Source organism: Budorcas taxicolor, chromosome 8, assembly GCF_023091745.1.
Source record: "Budorcas taxicolor isolate Tak-1 chromosome 8, Takin1.1, whole genome shotgun sequence".
Taxonomy (NCBI): Eukaryota; Metazoa; Chordata; class Mammalia; order Artiodactyla; family Bovidae; genus Budorcas; species Budorcas taxicolor.
Genome location: NC_068917.1, coordinates 49,001,109 through 49,016,569, shown reverse-complemented (window position 1 = coordinate 49,016,569; position 15,461 = coordinate 49,001,109). Strand labels below are relative to the sequence as shown.

Below are 15,461 nucleotides of genomic sequence, written 5' to 3'. Positions count from 1 at the left end.
TGGCTTGCTTCCTAAGCAGTTATTGCCAATATGAAAGAAAGATATTATCTTTGACATATTTATTTTATATTCAATCACCTTACTAAGTGGTCTAAACTGATTCTAATTACTTATTATTTTAACATCCTGGTTCTCCTGAGAAGAAATCATACTATCTGAAAATAAAGATTTTTTTCTCCTCTTTTTCAGTAGCTAAGTCTCTTATCTATAGCACCAGTTAGGACTTCTAGAACAAGACTAGTAGGAAGCAGCCTTGTTTTGCTTTTGTTGTGTAATGTTTTAAGTGCAAGTATACTGAAGTTGTGAACTGGACATATTTTATCAGCATACATATTTCCCAGGGCTAAATTAAACCACTTATTTTCATATGCTAATATAATACAAATGAAGAGAAAGGTAGCTTCTTATTCTAGATAAATTGAATTTATGGAGTAGGACAATAAAACAAAGATGAAGAAGGAAGTAACTAATATATTTGAGATACTGCAATATTTTCTCCCTGAAATCTATAAACTTGTTCCCAAAATAAATCATAACCATAAAATATTCCATTAACTCCCACAGACAGCTAATATCTCTAGATAAATATAAAACATCATAAATCTCAACAATTTGTCCCTTCTTCTCAAGCTTGACTATTTACACTAGATGTAAAGAATCATATTAAGCACAGAAATATTAGAATATGGGTTTTCAGCTCTCTTATACTCACAAGTGGCTGATATTCATATGGTGGAGCATATTCTTCAGCATATGTTGTCAATGTACACCTAAGAAAGATAAGTCAATATCTGAGAAAAGAATTACTCCAAAAGAAAAATATCTTAATTTTTTAGTAGTATGTGCTTTAAACAAAATAAAAATATTTCAAGGAAGATTAGCCCTAATAATAATTTTTAATTTTTTTAAATTCCCAGGCCTCATTTATAGTGTTAACTATCACCAGCAAGGTACCTTCCTTCAATTACTTCCAATACCACCTACTATTCTTCTGTACTAATGATATGCTATCAAGTCCCAAAGCTCAGGTGCATTCCAGACAAGGATTCTCTTTTCCACTCACTTTCTACTTTTCAAACTTTTTGACCCTATACCCCATGTTCTCTGCTAGATGGCAACTGAAAAATAATACACAACCAGGTAGTCTGAGATTACATAGTTTCCCCAACCTCCACTCCATGAAATACATAGAAATGCTGAGTGAGATACATCCTTCTCCCTCAAGTCTACAAACACAGCCTAAGACTCAAAGCTAGAGTTTGAACTGCCTATCAAGGGCAGGAGACATGACCTTGGGTTCACAGAAGGTACAGAGCTAAATTGCTACTTATACAAAGGAGTCTGTAAAGGCTGTACCTCCCTATGTGTGCGTGCTAAGTGTCCAACTCTTTGTGACCCTATAGACTGTATCCCACCAGAGCTAAACTACTGCTTCCAGTCAAGAGTCTATAAATGTTGTACCTACATATAAAAGAGACTGAAGAAACTCTAGCCATCAGACTAGGGAAACATGCAAGGAAGTTTCTCTCATCTGGTACTCAGAATAGGGGAAAATTTTTTTCTCCTATGAGAAATTACTGTCCTGATTCTGCTTCTGGAAATATTATGGGATTAGATGGTCAAAGAAATTCATCTGAGAATTGCAAACCTAAAAATACCAGGAAAAAGGACATTTAAACATTTTAACATATGACTGAGCTGATGGGAGGGTAGAGAACAAGTAGAAGAATTCAAAAATAACTAGGATGTCAACTAAGAATGGTTACTGGGTACAGATGCTAATATTTATCTGGTGGTAACCACCAACTAATTACTGTCAGACTTTCAAGATGTGATTACCAGAGGCACAACATTAGCATTATCTGGGGACTTGTAAGAAATGCAAATACTTGGATGTCACACCAAGTCCACTGAATTAGAAATTCTAGGAGTAGGCCCCACGATTTTGCTTTAACAAGCCCTTTAGGTCAGTGGTCCCCAACCTTTTTGGTAATAGGGACCTACTAGACTGAGAATGGGGGGACATGGTTTGGGGATGATTCAAGCACATTACATTTATCATGCATTTCATTTTGATTATTATTACATCAGCTCCACTGGAGACCATCAGGCATTAGATCCTGGATGTTGGGGACCCCTGCTCTAGGTGATTCTAGATATATGAATATTGGCAATGAAAAGAACAAAAATTAGAAGTGTAACTTTCAAACCAACAAATAGGATATTCTTTAATATTTTTAAAGAACAGTCTAATAGAAAGCAGGAAAGGATAAAAAAAAAGTCAAAAATTTTTCTGCTCAGAAGACAAATTAAAATCATAAAAAATTAACACCTTGGTAATCACAGAGAAAGTAAAGGAATTAAACCCATCAGTGAAAATATTTTCTCAGACTTAAATTGAAAATCAAGTTGTATTATATAGCCCAACTCTATGGGGGGTTTTTTTGTTTTGGTTTTGGTTTTTGGTTTTCAAGTATAGTTATCTATAATATTATATTAGTTTTAGGTACAGCATAGTGATTCAGTATTCTTATAGATTATACTTCATTAACAGTTTTAACAAAATAATGGCTATAATTCCCTGTGTTGTACAGTCTGTACTTGTTGCTTGTTTATTTTATACATAGAGGTTTTGTATATCATACTCCTATCTTCCTCCTCCTCTTTTCCTTCTCCCCACTGGTAACCCACTAGCTTGTTTCCTATGGGTCTGTTTCTGTTTTGCTATATACATTTGTTTATTTTTTTACATTACACATATAAGTGATAACATACAGTATGTCTTTTTCTGTCTGACTTTTCTCACTAAGCCTAATATTCTCTAGGTCCACCCATGATGCTGCAAATGGCAGGATGACATTCTTTTATGGCTGAGTAAAACATACCATTGTATATATACACCATATCTTTATTCATGTGTTAACAGACATTTTGGTTGCTTCCATATCCTAGCAAGTGTAAACAGTGCTGCTCTGAACATTACAGTATATGTATCTTTTCAAATTAAGGTTCCTGTTTTTTCTGGAAATAAACTCATGAGTGTAATTACTGGATCATAAGGTAGTTTTATTTTTAGTTTTTTGAGAAAACTTCATACTGTTTTCCACAGAGTCTGTACCAATTTACATTCCCAAGAGTGTGCAGGGGTTCCATTTTTTCCACATTCTCACCCATGTTTGTTATTTGTGTTGTTTTTTAAGGATACCTGTTCTGATAGGTGTAAGGTGATATCTCATTTTTGTTTTGATTCAGTCAGTTCAGTTCAGTTCAGTCACTCAGTCATGTCTGACTCTGCAACCCAATGAACTGCAGCACAACAGGCCTCCCTGTATATCACCAACTCCCAGAATCTACCCAAAACCATGTCCCTCGAGTCGGTGATGCCATCCAACCGTCTCATCCTCTGTTGTCCCCTTCTCCTCCTGTCCTCAATCCCTCCCAGCATCAGGGTCTTTTCGAATGAGTCAGCTCTTCGCATCACGTGGTCAAAGTATTGGAGTTTCAGCTTCAGCATCAGTCCTTACAATGAACACCCAGGACTGATCTCCTTTAGGATGGACTGGTTGGATCTTCTTGCTGTCCAAGGGACTCTCAAGAGTCTTGAGAACACTACAGTTCAAAAGCATCAATTCTTTGGTTCTCAGCTTTCTTATAGTCCAAATTTCACATCCAAACATGATTACTGGAAAAACCATAGCCTTGACTAGACGGACCTTTGTTGGCATAGTAATGTCTCTGCTTTTTAATATGCTGTCTAGGTTGGTCATAACTATCCTTCCAAGGAGAAAGCGTCTTTTAATTTCACGGCTGCAATCACCATCTGCAGTGATTTTGGAGTCCCCCAAAATAGCCACTGTTTCCACTGTTTCTCCATCTATTTCCCATGAAGTGATGGGACCAGATGCCATGATCTTAGTTTTCTGAATGTTGAGCTTTAAGCCAAATTTTTCACTCTCCTCTTTCACTTTCATCAAGAGGCTCTTTAGTTCCTCTTCACTTTGTGCCATAAGGGTGGTGTCATCTGCATATCTGAGGTTATTGATATTTCTCCTGGCAATCTTGATTCCAGCTAATGCTTCCTCCAGCCCAGCATTTCTCATGATGTACTCTGCATAGAAGTTAAGTAAGCAGGGTGACAATATACAGCCTTGACGTTCTCCTTTTCCTATTTCGAACCAGTCTGTTGTTCCATGTCCAGTTCTAACTGTTGCTTCCTGACCTGCATACAGGTTTCTCAAGAGGCAGTTCAGGTGGTCTGGTATTCCTATCTCTTTCAGAATTTTCCACAGTTTATTGTGATCCACACGGTCAAAGGCTTTGGCATAGTCAATAAAGCAGAAACAGATATTTTTCTGGAATTCTCTTGCTTTTTCCATGATCCAGCGGATGTTGGCTATTTGATCTCTGGTTCCTCTGCCTTTTCTAAAACCAGCTTGACATTCTGGAAGTTCATGGTTCATGTATTGCTGAAGCCTGGCTTGGAGAATTTTGAGCATTACTTTACTAGCGTGTGAGATGAGTGCGATTGGGCAGTAGTTTGAGCATTCTTTTGAATTGCCTTTCTTTGGGATTGGAATGAAAACTGACCTTTTCCAGTCCCATGGCCACTGCTGAGTTTTCCAAACTTGCTAGCATTTTGAGTGCAGCACTTTCACAGCATCATATTTTAGGATTTGAAATAGCTCAACTGGAATTCCATTACCTCCACTAGCTTTGTTTGTAGTGATGCTTTCTAAGGTCCATTTGACTTCGTATTCCAGGATGTCTGGCTCTAGGTGAGTAATCACACCATTGTGGTTATCTGGGTCATGAAGATCAGGCCCTTTTCCCTTTTTTATCACCTCCAGGCATAGAGTCTGATACAAGGTAGACACTGGAAAGTATTTACTAAATGAATAAAGCAATAAAATAAATTAAAACATAAAGAAATATAGAGAATTCAATTCAATGAGAATTCAAAGTAAACAGAGGTAGAAGATTAACTGAAAAGGCAATGATATAGCTAGACAACATGGAAACTTTTACAGTACTGAATAATGACTTTTAGTCAGTTATGGCTACTTATAAACTCTTAGTGATTCTCCTTTTCTTTTCTATAAATCTGAAGAAGAGAGTAACAATCTTTAAGTGATGTATTTAATCGAATTATTGTTTGAAGATAAAAATATGAAAGACCAACATGAATCTTCCTCTCAGATATCAGCTTAAAGCTGTACCCAAATAAAAAATATAAGGAAGGAAAGAAAAAGTCCATAGAAGAGAAATGGCCTTCAGAGAAACTCAGGAAAGCAAAAGGTGAGAGACATAAAGGAAGCACTGGTTCTTGGCATATCCTGGGGAAGGGGTATTCTGGCTCATGAATAGAACAGAGCTGGAACATATCAATGTCAGGGCTCCAATCCAACTTATGGCAGACAACTGATACTTTAATTCACGTCTGGAGTCACAGGAGCAAGCCTATGCTATGCCTCCTCTACCACTCCATCACCATCCATAGCCGAGAGGGCCAAACATCAGCCTCCAGCCCATGTCTGTCAGAGCTTTCCCCTGAAATATCTTAAGAAACACTAATGGGAAAGGGTCACTCTCCTGTGATGAGAATCATGGGCTATAATGTCCCTATCCTAAGAGGGAGCAAATGAAGCCAACAGGAAGAGAATCCTGGAGGTTTTCTAGTCCTAATTTCAGCAGTCTCTGAAGTTCAACTCTTCAGTGCACTTTCCCAGAGTTCCATGAGGTACTTGAGTGATGTTTTCAATGAACTCCCTTTTGGGCCCAAGGTAATTTTAATTGTGCCTTCTCTTACATACAGCCAAAAGAGTCCTATTACAATCAGGCATTCAAAGTCTGAGGCCACTGATCACTGTAATCATATAGCTAATCCCCTTCACTCTGATTCCAAACAGATTGGCAACCTTCTGATTAGAGTTTGGCTTTTTATACAGTTTTTTTTTTTTTTTTTAATGAGAGAGAATGCTTTTATTAGGCTGACATGACTGGTATGCTTGAAGATTTTATTTCCCATTATAAATTAACTAATTAGAATTCTGGCTTTTCTTGTAAGTTTATTGTGTACAACTCAATTTCCATGAGTCAGATAAATTCTGAAGCATAGATAAAATTGTCTTTCTGGAAATGTAAAACTGAAGACCAGATGCTGGTAAATTCACCAAGACATGCCATGCTGAAAGGACACTTGGACGTTCACCAGCTGGCTTTAATCCAGCACCACCCACAGTTTGCCACTCATGCCCTCTTCAACCTTTAACAGTTGAAACGTAGAGAACAACTAAAAGTGTTTTGCAAGATGAGAAAGGAAAAGGAGTCTGTTATGGCAGTTATTGTTAAAGCTGTGTATTATTTAAAATACCAACACCCAGTAACATCAGTGATAACATGTATGACTCTATAAGTCATGCACCAAAATCTAGGATAAGATGATGTACCATGGAATCACAGCTTCTTAAATCTGAAAAATTTTTAAAGGTTAACTACTTCTTTTCTTTTTTGTCAAGAAGAGGGGCAGATTTTTTCTCACCCCACTTCCCAACAGCCAGAAAAGTGACATGTGACATCTATTCAACTAATCAGATGGTCCCACCTAAGAACCTGAATCTAAGTTACCAACTCAATTAATGAATTAATTTGGAACCAATCCAATCACTGACAGCAGTAGAAGCAGCATCCATTTTTAGAACGAGTATAGCCACAGAGGGCCTTGAATTCTACTTGACGCTATGTGATACAAGGGAGGGGAGATCTTATAGCCACTCTGGGAAATCTGTCTCACCCTCAACAAGCAACCATCATTTTAAAAAATATCCTATCAAGCTAAAATGGATATCCCTGTCATTTCCTCCTCCTATTTACTGAGGAACCTGTGAAGACAAATCTGAGAGTTCTTCCACAACTGCTGAATGAATGCCAAGACTATTTTTCAGAGACCAACCCTGAAAAAACTAGTGAGCAAGAGGTGAGGAAGAAAGAAAAAGTGGAGGATAATTTGAATCTGCTTTTACTCCTGATCCAACCCAAGCCGTGGTTTAGTTCCATAGCAGCTTAGAAGCAGTATTCCCCTCTCATGAGGAACACAGAACTGAACCCCAAAACTCTAATCTCTGCTTTTACAAGCAAGTGGTCATGGGACTTTCGGCAAGTAACTTAAGCCTTCTGCATCTTAATTTCCTCTATTAGTATCTGACCCATATGTATTTATAGAATGGAGTCCTTTATTACCTCTGTGCTTTGATTTATTCATCTATACAATTAATAAAATGTCTATCCAAATGGCCTTGTAATGATGTGAGGAGGAAAATGATAGAGGATCATGCATACTTTGAAGGATATGGAGTGCTCTTATCCATTTAAGCATGAAAGACAATGTACTAGAAGGGTTAAGAACAGACCCTGCAGTCAGATAGACCAGACACAAAGTTAAAACCCAGCCCTGGTGCTTATTAAGTAAGGACCAGAGGAAACCCTGGAAAGTTACTTTACTTCTCTGAGCCCCTTTGTAATGGAGATAGAAGCAACATCCATCTCAAAGAATGAGGATTAAATGAAATAAGGTATGAAAGCCCTTAGCTCAGTGCCAGAGTATGTGCTCATTAACACTAAATGAAAAATAAAAATACTGTAATGATACTAAGTAAACAGAAGAACATGATTTACTTTTCATTTTAATTGTATTATTCAAGCTGCTTAATGGAGAACAAACTGAAAGGGACAAGACTGTAAGCAGAGGAACTAGTTAAGATATTTGTTTTAGCAACAGGGTCTGGGTCACTGACTCTTCTCATCCTCCAGTCTAAAATATCCACTTGCTATCTAACATTTACTTTGCCTCCCGTCTTCACTGCCTCAATGAATGGCCCCATTAAGCCCTTGCTGCCTAAGCCAGAAGCCTGGTATTCAACTTTGAATCTTCTCTACCTTCATAACTAACCAATCATCAAGTAAATGTTTATGACTCTCTTTTTAAGATGTCTAAAATCTGAGCCCTTCTTTCCCTCCATGACTACTGGAAAAGCTCAGGCCTTTATTGTAGCTTGCCTTGATTAGTTCAGCAGTCTTTTGACTGTAGTCTCAGGTACCTACCAATCTGTTTTCTGCTTTCTGAACACAAATCTGATCTTTCCTACCCCTCAGGTGAAAACTTTTCATTCCTGCCTGCATGATAAAGACCATATTCCTTAATATAGCTTTCAGGCCTTGCTTTGTCCCCAGCATCTCTCTCCAACTTTAGCTATCACCAGGGCAAATGTGTACTCTGAGCCAGGCATGTTCATCATAGGTCCCATGTCTGTATGGCCAATATTCTCTGCCTCCGCTGCCCTTCTCTCCTGTTGATCTCAGTTCAGTTCAGTCGCTCAGTTGTATCCAACTCTGTGACCCCATGAACTGCAGCACGCCAGTCCTCCTTGTCCATCACCAACTGCCAGAGTCTACCCAAACTCATGTCCATTGAGTCGGTGATGCCATCCAACCACCTCATCCTCTGTCGTCCCCTTCTCCTCCTGACCCCAATCTTTCCCAGCATGAGGGTCTTTTCAAGTGAGTCAGCTCTTTGCATCAAAGCATTGGAGTTACAGTATCGTGGTCAAAGTATTGGAGTTTCAGCTTCAACATCAGTCCTTCCAGTGAACACCCAGGACTGATCTCCTTTAGGATGGACTGGTTGGATCTTCTTGCTGTCCAAGGGACTCTCAAGAGTCTTCTCCAACACCACAGTTCAAAAGCATCAATTCTTCGGTGCTCAGCTTTCTTCACAGTCCAACTGTCACATCCATACATGACCCCTGGGAAAACCATAGCCTTGACTAGAGGGACCTTTGTGGACAAAGTAATACCTCTGCTTTTTAATATGCTGTCTAGGTTGGTCATAACTCTCCTTCCAAGGAGTGTCTTTTAATTTCATGGCCGCAATTACCATGTGCAGTGATTTTGGAGCCCCCAAAATAGTCAGCCACTGTTTCCACTGTTTCTCCATCTATTTCCCATGAAGTGATGGGACCAGATGCCATGATCTTAGTTTTCTGAATGTTGAGCTTTAAGACAACTTTTTCACTCTCCTCTTTCACTTTCATCAAGAGGCTCTTTAGTTCTTCACTTTCTGCCATAAGGATAGTGTCATCTGCATATCTGAGGTTATTGATATTTCTCCCAGCAATCTTGATTCCAGCTTGTGCTTCCTCCAGCCCAGCATTTCTCATGATGTACTCTGCATAGAAGTTAAATAAGCAGGGTGACGATATACATCCTTGACGTACTCCTTTTCCTATTTGGAACCAGTCTGTTGTTCCATGTCCTTTTCTAACTGTTGCTTCCTGACCTGCATACAGGTTTCTCAAGAGGCAGGTCAGGTGGTCTGGGATTCCAATCTCCTTCAGTATTTTCCGTGGTTTATTGTGATCCACACAGTCAAAGGTTTTGGCATAATCAATAAAGCAGAAATAGTTGTTTTTCTGAAACTTTCTTGCTTTTTCGATGATCCAGTGGATATTGGCAATTTGATCTCTGGTTCCTCTGCCTTTTCTAAAACCAGCTTGAACATCTGGAAGTTCATGGTCCACGTATTGCTGAAGCCTGGCTTGGAGAATTTTGAGCGTTACTTTACTAGCGTGTGAGATGAGTGCTCCTGTTGGTCTAGCTAATTCCAACTCCTATTTCATGATTCAACTCAGGTTTCACTATGTTCACCCTAGCATGTTGTAGGGTATAGCGTGGCTTTAGTTCAGTTCAGTCACTCAGTTGTTTCCAACTCTTTGAAAACCCATGGATTGCAGCATGCCAGGCTTCCCTGTCCATCACCAACTCCCAGAGTTTGCTCAACCTCATGCCCATTGAGTCAGTGATGCTATCCAACCATCTCCATCTCTGCCATCCCTTTCTCCTCCTGCCTTCAATCTTTCCCAGCATCAAGGTCTTTACCAATGAGTCAATTCTTCGCATTAGGTAGCCAGAGTATTGGAGCTTCAGCTTCAGCATCAGTCCTTCCGATGAATATTCAGGGTTGATTTCCTTTAGGACTGACTGGTTGGATCTCCTTGCTGTCCAAGGGACTCTCAAGAGTCTTCTCCAACACCACAGCTCAAAAGCATCAATTCTTTGGTGCTCAGCTTTCTTTATAGTCCAACTCTCACATCCATACATGACTACTGGGAAAATCCATAGACTATACAGACTTGGTCAGCAAAGTAATGTCTCTGCTTTTTAATATGCTGTCTAGGTTGGTCACAGCTTTTCTTCCAAGGGGCAAGTGTATTTTAATTTCATGGCTGCAGTCACCATCTGCAGTGATTTTGGAGCCCAGGAAAACATAGTCTATCACTGTTTCTATTGTTTCCCCACCTAATTGCCACGAAATGATGGGACCAGATGCCATGATCTTCATTTTTTGAATTTTGAGTTTAAAGCCAGCTTTTTCACTCTCCTCTTTCACTTTCATCAAGAGGCTCTTCAAATCCTCTTCGCTTTTTGACATAAGAGTGGTGTCGCCTGTATATCTGAGGTTACTGATATATTTCTCCTGGCAATCTTCATTCTAGCTTGTGCTTCATCCAGCCCAGCATTTCACATGATGTACTCTGCATATAAGTTAAATAAGCAGGGGGACAATATACAGCCTTGATGTATTCCTTTCCCAATTTTGAACCAGTCTATTGTTTCATGTCCAATAGATTGGCTCAACCTCTATTCCAACTTCCCTTGTCTTTCTCTGCTTTGAAGACTCTTGTAGCCAAGGGTGGCCATGTCATAATTTATCCAATAGATATAAAATGAAGATCCTCTTCATTTTCCAACATCCTCCTTTCTAGAACAGATTGCTGTTGGGAGACATAGTAACCATCTTGAGACTAAGAGGATGAAAGCTAATTAGCAAAACTGGTAGAGAAGAAAGACAAAAAGACCCTGTATCCTTGATGGCATTGTTTAGGTGCCACATCAGTCTTGAGCTTCCTTATATTTCATGCCAAATGACCAACTTCCTTAATTATTTAAGTTGCTTCTAGTTAGGTTTTCTATCACTTTCAGCAAAGTATATCTCCTACTAATACACAAGAAATGACTAGTTATTTTTCTGTTGTTTATGTTGAAAGAATAAACTCAGATATATGGAACAAATAAAATTTGTTTAGGCCTAATAATTTTTGGAAGCTATTTGAAAGCAATATATTGTTCTTACGTGTTAGGGTAATAAGTTAACTATGTGAGCAGTAAATATGGGACCAAATTAAATATGGATAGTAGCAAAGATTTCTGTAATTCTGGAAAGTTCATATTCTTGTGAAATCACCTCTGTGGCTCAAAGATGCATAGTATTGTACTATCCACTGGGACCTGCTGAAGACTTACTTTAAGTAATTATAAATAATGATAATTTTATGACAATTACATAAACTTCCAATATTATAAAGACTAATACAGGCTCATCATTAATGGGCATGGGAAGGAAACAGGATTAAGTACAAATTGCACAATATTGACATTTTGAACATCTTTACCACTCATTTGTTTTATTAGCTCATCAGTCTCAAAAGTTTGAACTGCTTGCATGCCTTATGGATTAGCTATGACAAAACTATACCTATAGGCCAAATAATGGTAGAAGTAGCCATATAATCATGGTAGTTAGAGACATGAAGGTTGTTTTCAATTACCTATTGCTGTGGCTTAAATGTTCCTGGCTTAAAATAACAATCATGCTATTATCTCTGATTATTATGTGGGATGATGCGCTCCACTGGGTGGTTTTTCTGCCCCATGTGATGTCAGTGAGAGCTAAAGTCATTAGGTATCTGACTACACTGAATAGTTCACTCACACGGCTGGCAGCTGGTTTTGTCTGTTGTCTGGGAAGCTCAGCTGGAGCTGTCAAATACAGTGCCTTTGTTCTCTTCCATGTGTCTTGGTTACTTACAGCATGTCAGCTAGAGTCCAAGAATCAGAAAGCAGCAACTACCAGTCCCTTTAAAGTCTGCACTCAGAAGTCTTAGGACATCAGTTTTGCTACATTCTACTGATCAAAGCTAGTCATAAGGCCAGACAAGAGAGATAACCTCTGCCTCTTGATGGGAGCATGCATATACAGAGAGAGAAGGAACTGCTGGCAGCCATCTCTGGAGACTAGTGACCACACTTTCACCAGTACTTCCTTCAAGAGCTTAGTGCTCAAGGCTAAATGTAGCAATTATCATCTCTGAGTTAGCAAAAGAAAGTGATATTCAGATATCACCTAGTTGATCTATCATTCAGAGAAGCAGCTTAGTAGAGTAGCTAAGACCATGAACTTTGATGTAAGAACTTCTCAGTTCAAATTCTGGCTCATTATTACTTACCAGCTTGAACATGTTACTCAACTTCTCTATACCTCTTATTTTTTCCCTTCATAGAATGTGGATGATGACGGAATCAACTCATAGTGAGTAAATGAGTCGGTATATATAAAACCCTTAAAATGGTGCCTGGTACGTAATAAACATCATATAAATATTTGCTATTAGTAGTGCTACTCTTAAGTTATAAATTATTTAAACTCCATGAAGAGGAAAAAAAGAAAAATACCAGCACAGGTAAAAAGAATGTAATCAAACTCTTTTCCCACACCTCTGTTCAGTTTCATTCACAGACATGCTCCACTAGCAGCAAGATGCCCTCTATAACTTGTTACCTGGAACACCAGAGGGCACTTTGCCCAAAACTCTGATTACTATACTAGAGTGCATTCTGATTGGCCTGGCCTGGGTCATATGCCCAGGTGTTTGTGGGTTTGTGAGGAGGTGAGAGTGGAGAAGAGAATCATCCCATTCATCACACAGTCTAATTGGATTGCACTGAATGGGAGAGAGAATGTTATCCAAAAGAAGAAAATTGGACACAGAAACAAAAGGTCCTACAACAAATAAGAAGAATCAAAAAAAGATATATACCTGCACATTCATAGCAGCACTATTCACAACAACCTAAATGTCCATCAAGAAGATGTGGTACATGTATACAATGGAACATTACTCAGCCATAAAAAATAAAGAAAAAAATGCCATTTGCAGCAACATGAATGGACACAGAGATTATCATACTAAGTGAAGTAACTCAGAAAGAGACAAATACCACGTTGGCCAAAAGGTTTGTTGGATTTTTCCACAAGATGGTATGGAAAAACCAGAACAAACTTTTTGGCCAACTCAATACTATACATCACTTACACTTGGGGTCTAAAATATCACACAGTGAACTTTCTATTTACAAAACAGAAACAGACTCACAGACAGAGAGAAACAGATTTGTGGTTTGCTAAGAGAGAAGGATGGATTTGGAGTTTGGGATTAGCAGATGCAGACTGTTATGTACAGAATGGATTAAATGACAAAATCTTAATGTAATATAGCACAGGGAACTATATTCAATAACAAAAAAGAATATGAGAAAGAACATATGTGTGTACATAAATACACACATATACATCTGAATATATATATATCTGAATCACTTTGCTCTACTGTAAAAATTAACACAACATTGTAAGGTAACTATATTTTGGTAAAATAATTTGTTAACAAAAGAAAGGAAGTCATAATTGAATTCAGATGCTAACAAACATAAAAGGGGAAATCAACAGTAACATAATAATAGCAGGGGACTTTAACACCCCACTTTTGCCAGTGAATAGATCATCCACACAGGAAATTAATAAGGAAACACAAGCCTTAAAGCAGATGGCTTAATTGATATCTTCAGGATATTTCATTCCAAAACATCAGCATACACTTTTTTCTCAGGTGCACATGAGACATTCTCCAAATCACATTAGTTGTTGTTCAGTCACTCAGCATGTCTGACTCTTTGTGACCCCATGAACTACAGCACACAAGGCTTCCCTGCCCCTTACCATCTTCTGGAGTTTGCCCAAACTCATGTCCATTGAGTTAATGATGCCATCCAATCATCTCATTCTCTATTGCCCTCTTCTCCTCCTGCCCTCAGTCTTTCCCATCATCGAGGTCTTTTCCAATTTCGGCTCCTCACATCAGGTGGCCAAAGTATTGGAGCTTCAATTTCAGCAACAGTTCTTCCAATGAATATTCAGGGTTGATTTCCTTTAGGATTGACTGGTTTGAGCTCCTTGCTGTCCAAGAGACTCTCAAGAGTCTTCTCGAACACCACAATTGGAAGGCATCAATTCTTTGGTCCTCAGCCTTCTTTATGATCCAACTCTCACATCCGTACATGACTAATGGAAAACCCATCATTTTGACTATACAGACCTTTGTTGGCAAAATGATATCTCTGCTTTTTAATACACTATCTAAGTTTGTCATAGATTTCCTTCCAAGGAACAAGAGGCTTTTAATTTCAGGGCTGAAGTCACTGTCCACAGTGATTTGGAGCCCAAGAAAAAAAAGTCTATAACTGTTTCCATTTTTTCTCCATCTATTTGCCATGAAGTGATGTGACCAGATGCCATGATCTTCATTTTTTGAATGTTGAGTTTTAAGCCAGCTTTTTCACTCTCCTCTTTCACCTTCATCAAGAGGCTCTTTACCTGGGTCACAAATCAAACCTCAGTAAACTTAAGAAAATTAAAATCATATCAAGCACACTTTCTAACCACAACTCTGTGTGCTTGCCGCTGTAGTTAGTCCCTCGGTTGTATCTTGACTATTTGCAACTCTTTGGACTGTAGCACACCAGGCTCCTCTGTCTATGGGATTTTTCAGGGAAGAATACTAGAGTGGTGTGCCATTTTCCTTCTCCTGGGGATCTTTCTGACCTAGGGATCAAACCTGTGTCTCCTTTCTGAGTCATTGGGGAATGAGACTAGATATCAATTACAGGAAAAAAATCAGTTAAAAAAAAACCAAACACATGGAGGCTGAACAGCACACTTCTAAATAACCGAGATGTCATTGAAAATATCAAAAAAAGAAAGTTAAAAATACCTAGAAACAAAAGACAATGAAAACACAATGACCCAAAACCCATGTGTGCATGCCAGGTCCCTTCAGTCATGTCTGATTCTTTGTGACCCTACGGGCTGTAGCTTGCCAAGCTCCTCTGTCCATGGGATTCTCCAGGCAAGGATACTAGAGTGGCTTGCCATTTCCTCCTCCAGGGAATCTTCTCAATGCAAGAATTGAACCTGCACCACTGAGGAAACCCATATCTTTTTGTAGATGACTTCTATGTAAAGTTCTCCAAAAGTTTTCAATATATATCACTGATCTTCCAAAAACCTATGGGATACAGCAAAAGCAGTTCTAAGAGGGAAGTTTATAACAATATAAGCCTACCTCAAGAAATGAGATATATATAAATGGAATATTTGTTGTTTTTGTTCAGTCATTAAGTTGTGTCCAATTCTTTGCAACCCCATAGCCTGAAGCATGCCAGGCCTTCCTGTCCCTCATCATCTGCTGGAGTTCACCCAAGTTCATGTCCACTGAATTGGTGATGCTATCCAA

General features: G+C 38.7%; 1 protein-coding gene across 1 annotated transcript in view; it reads right to left on the bottom strand.

Annotated features, from left to right (window-relative positions):
* The window catches only part of CFAP95 (cilia and flagella associated protein 95), an 89,010-nt gene that overhangs the window by 21,869 nt on the left and 51,680 nt on the right, over nt 1-15,461 (bottom strand). The window contains exon 5 of the mRNA XM_052645354.1: nt 713-770. Within this exon, the coding sequence (XP_052501314.1) occupies nt 713-770 (58 nt within the window). The remainder of the gene's footprint in view (nt 1-712; nt 771-15,461) is intronic.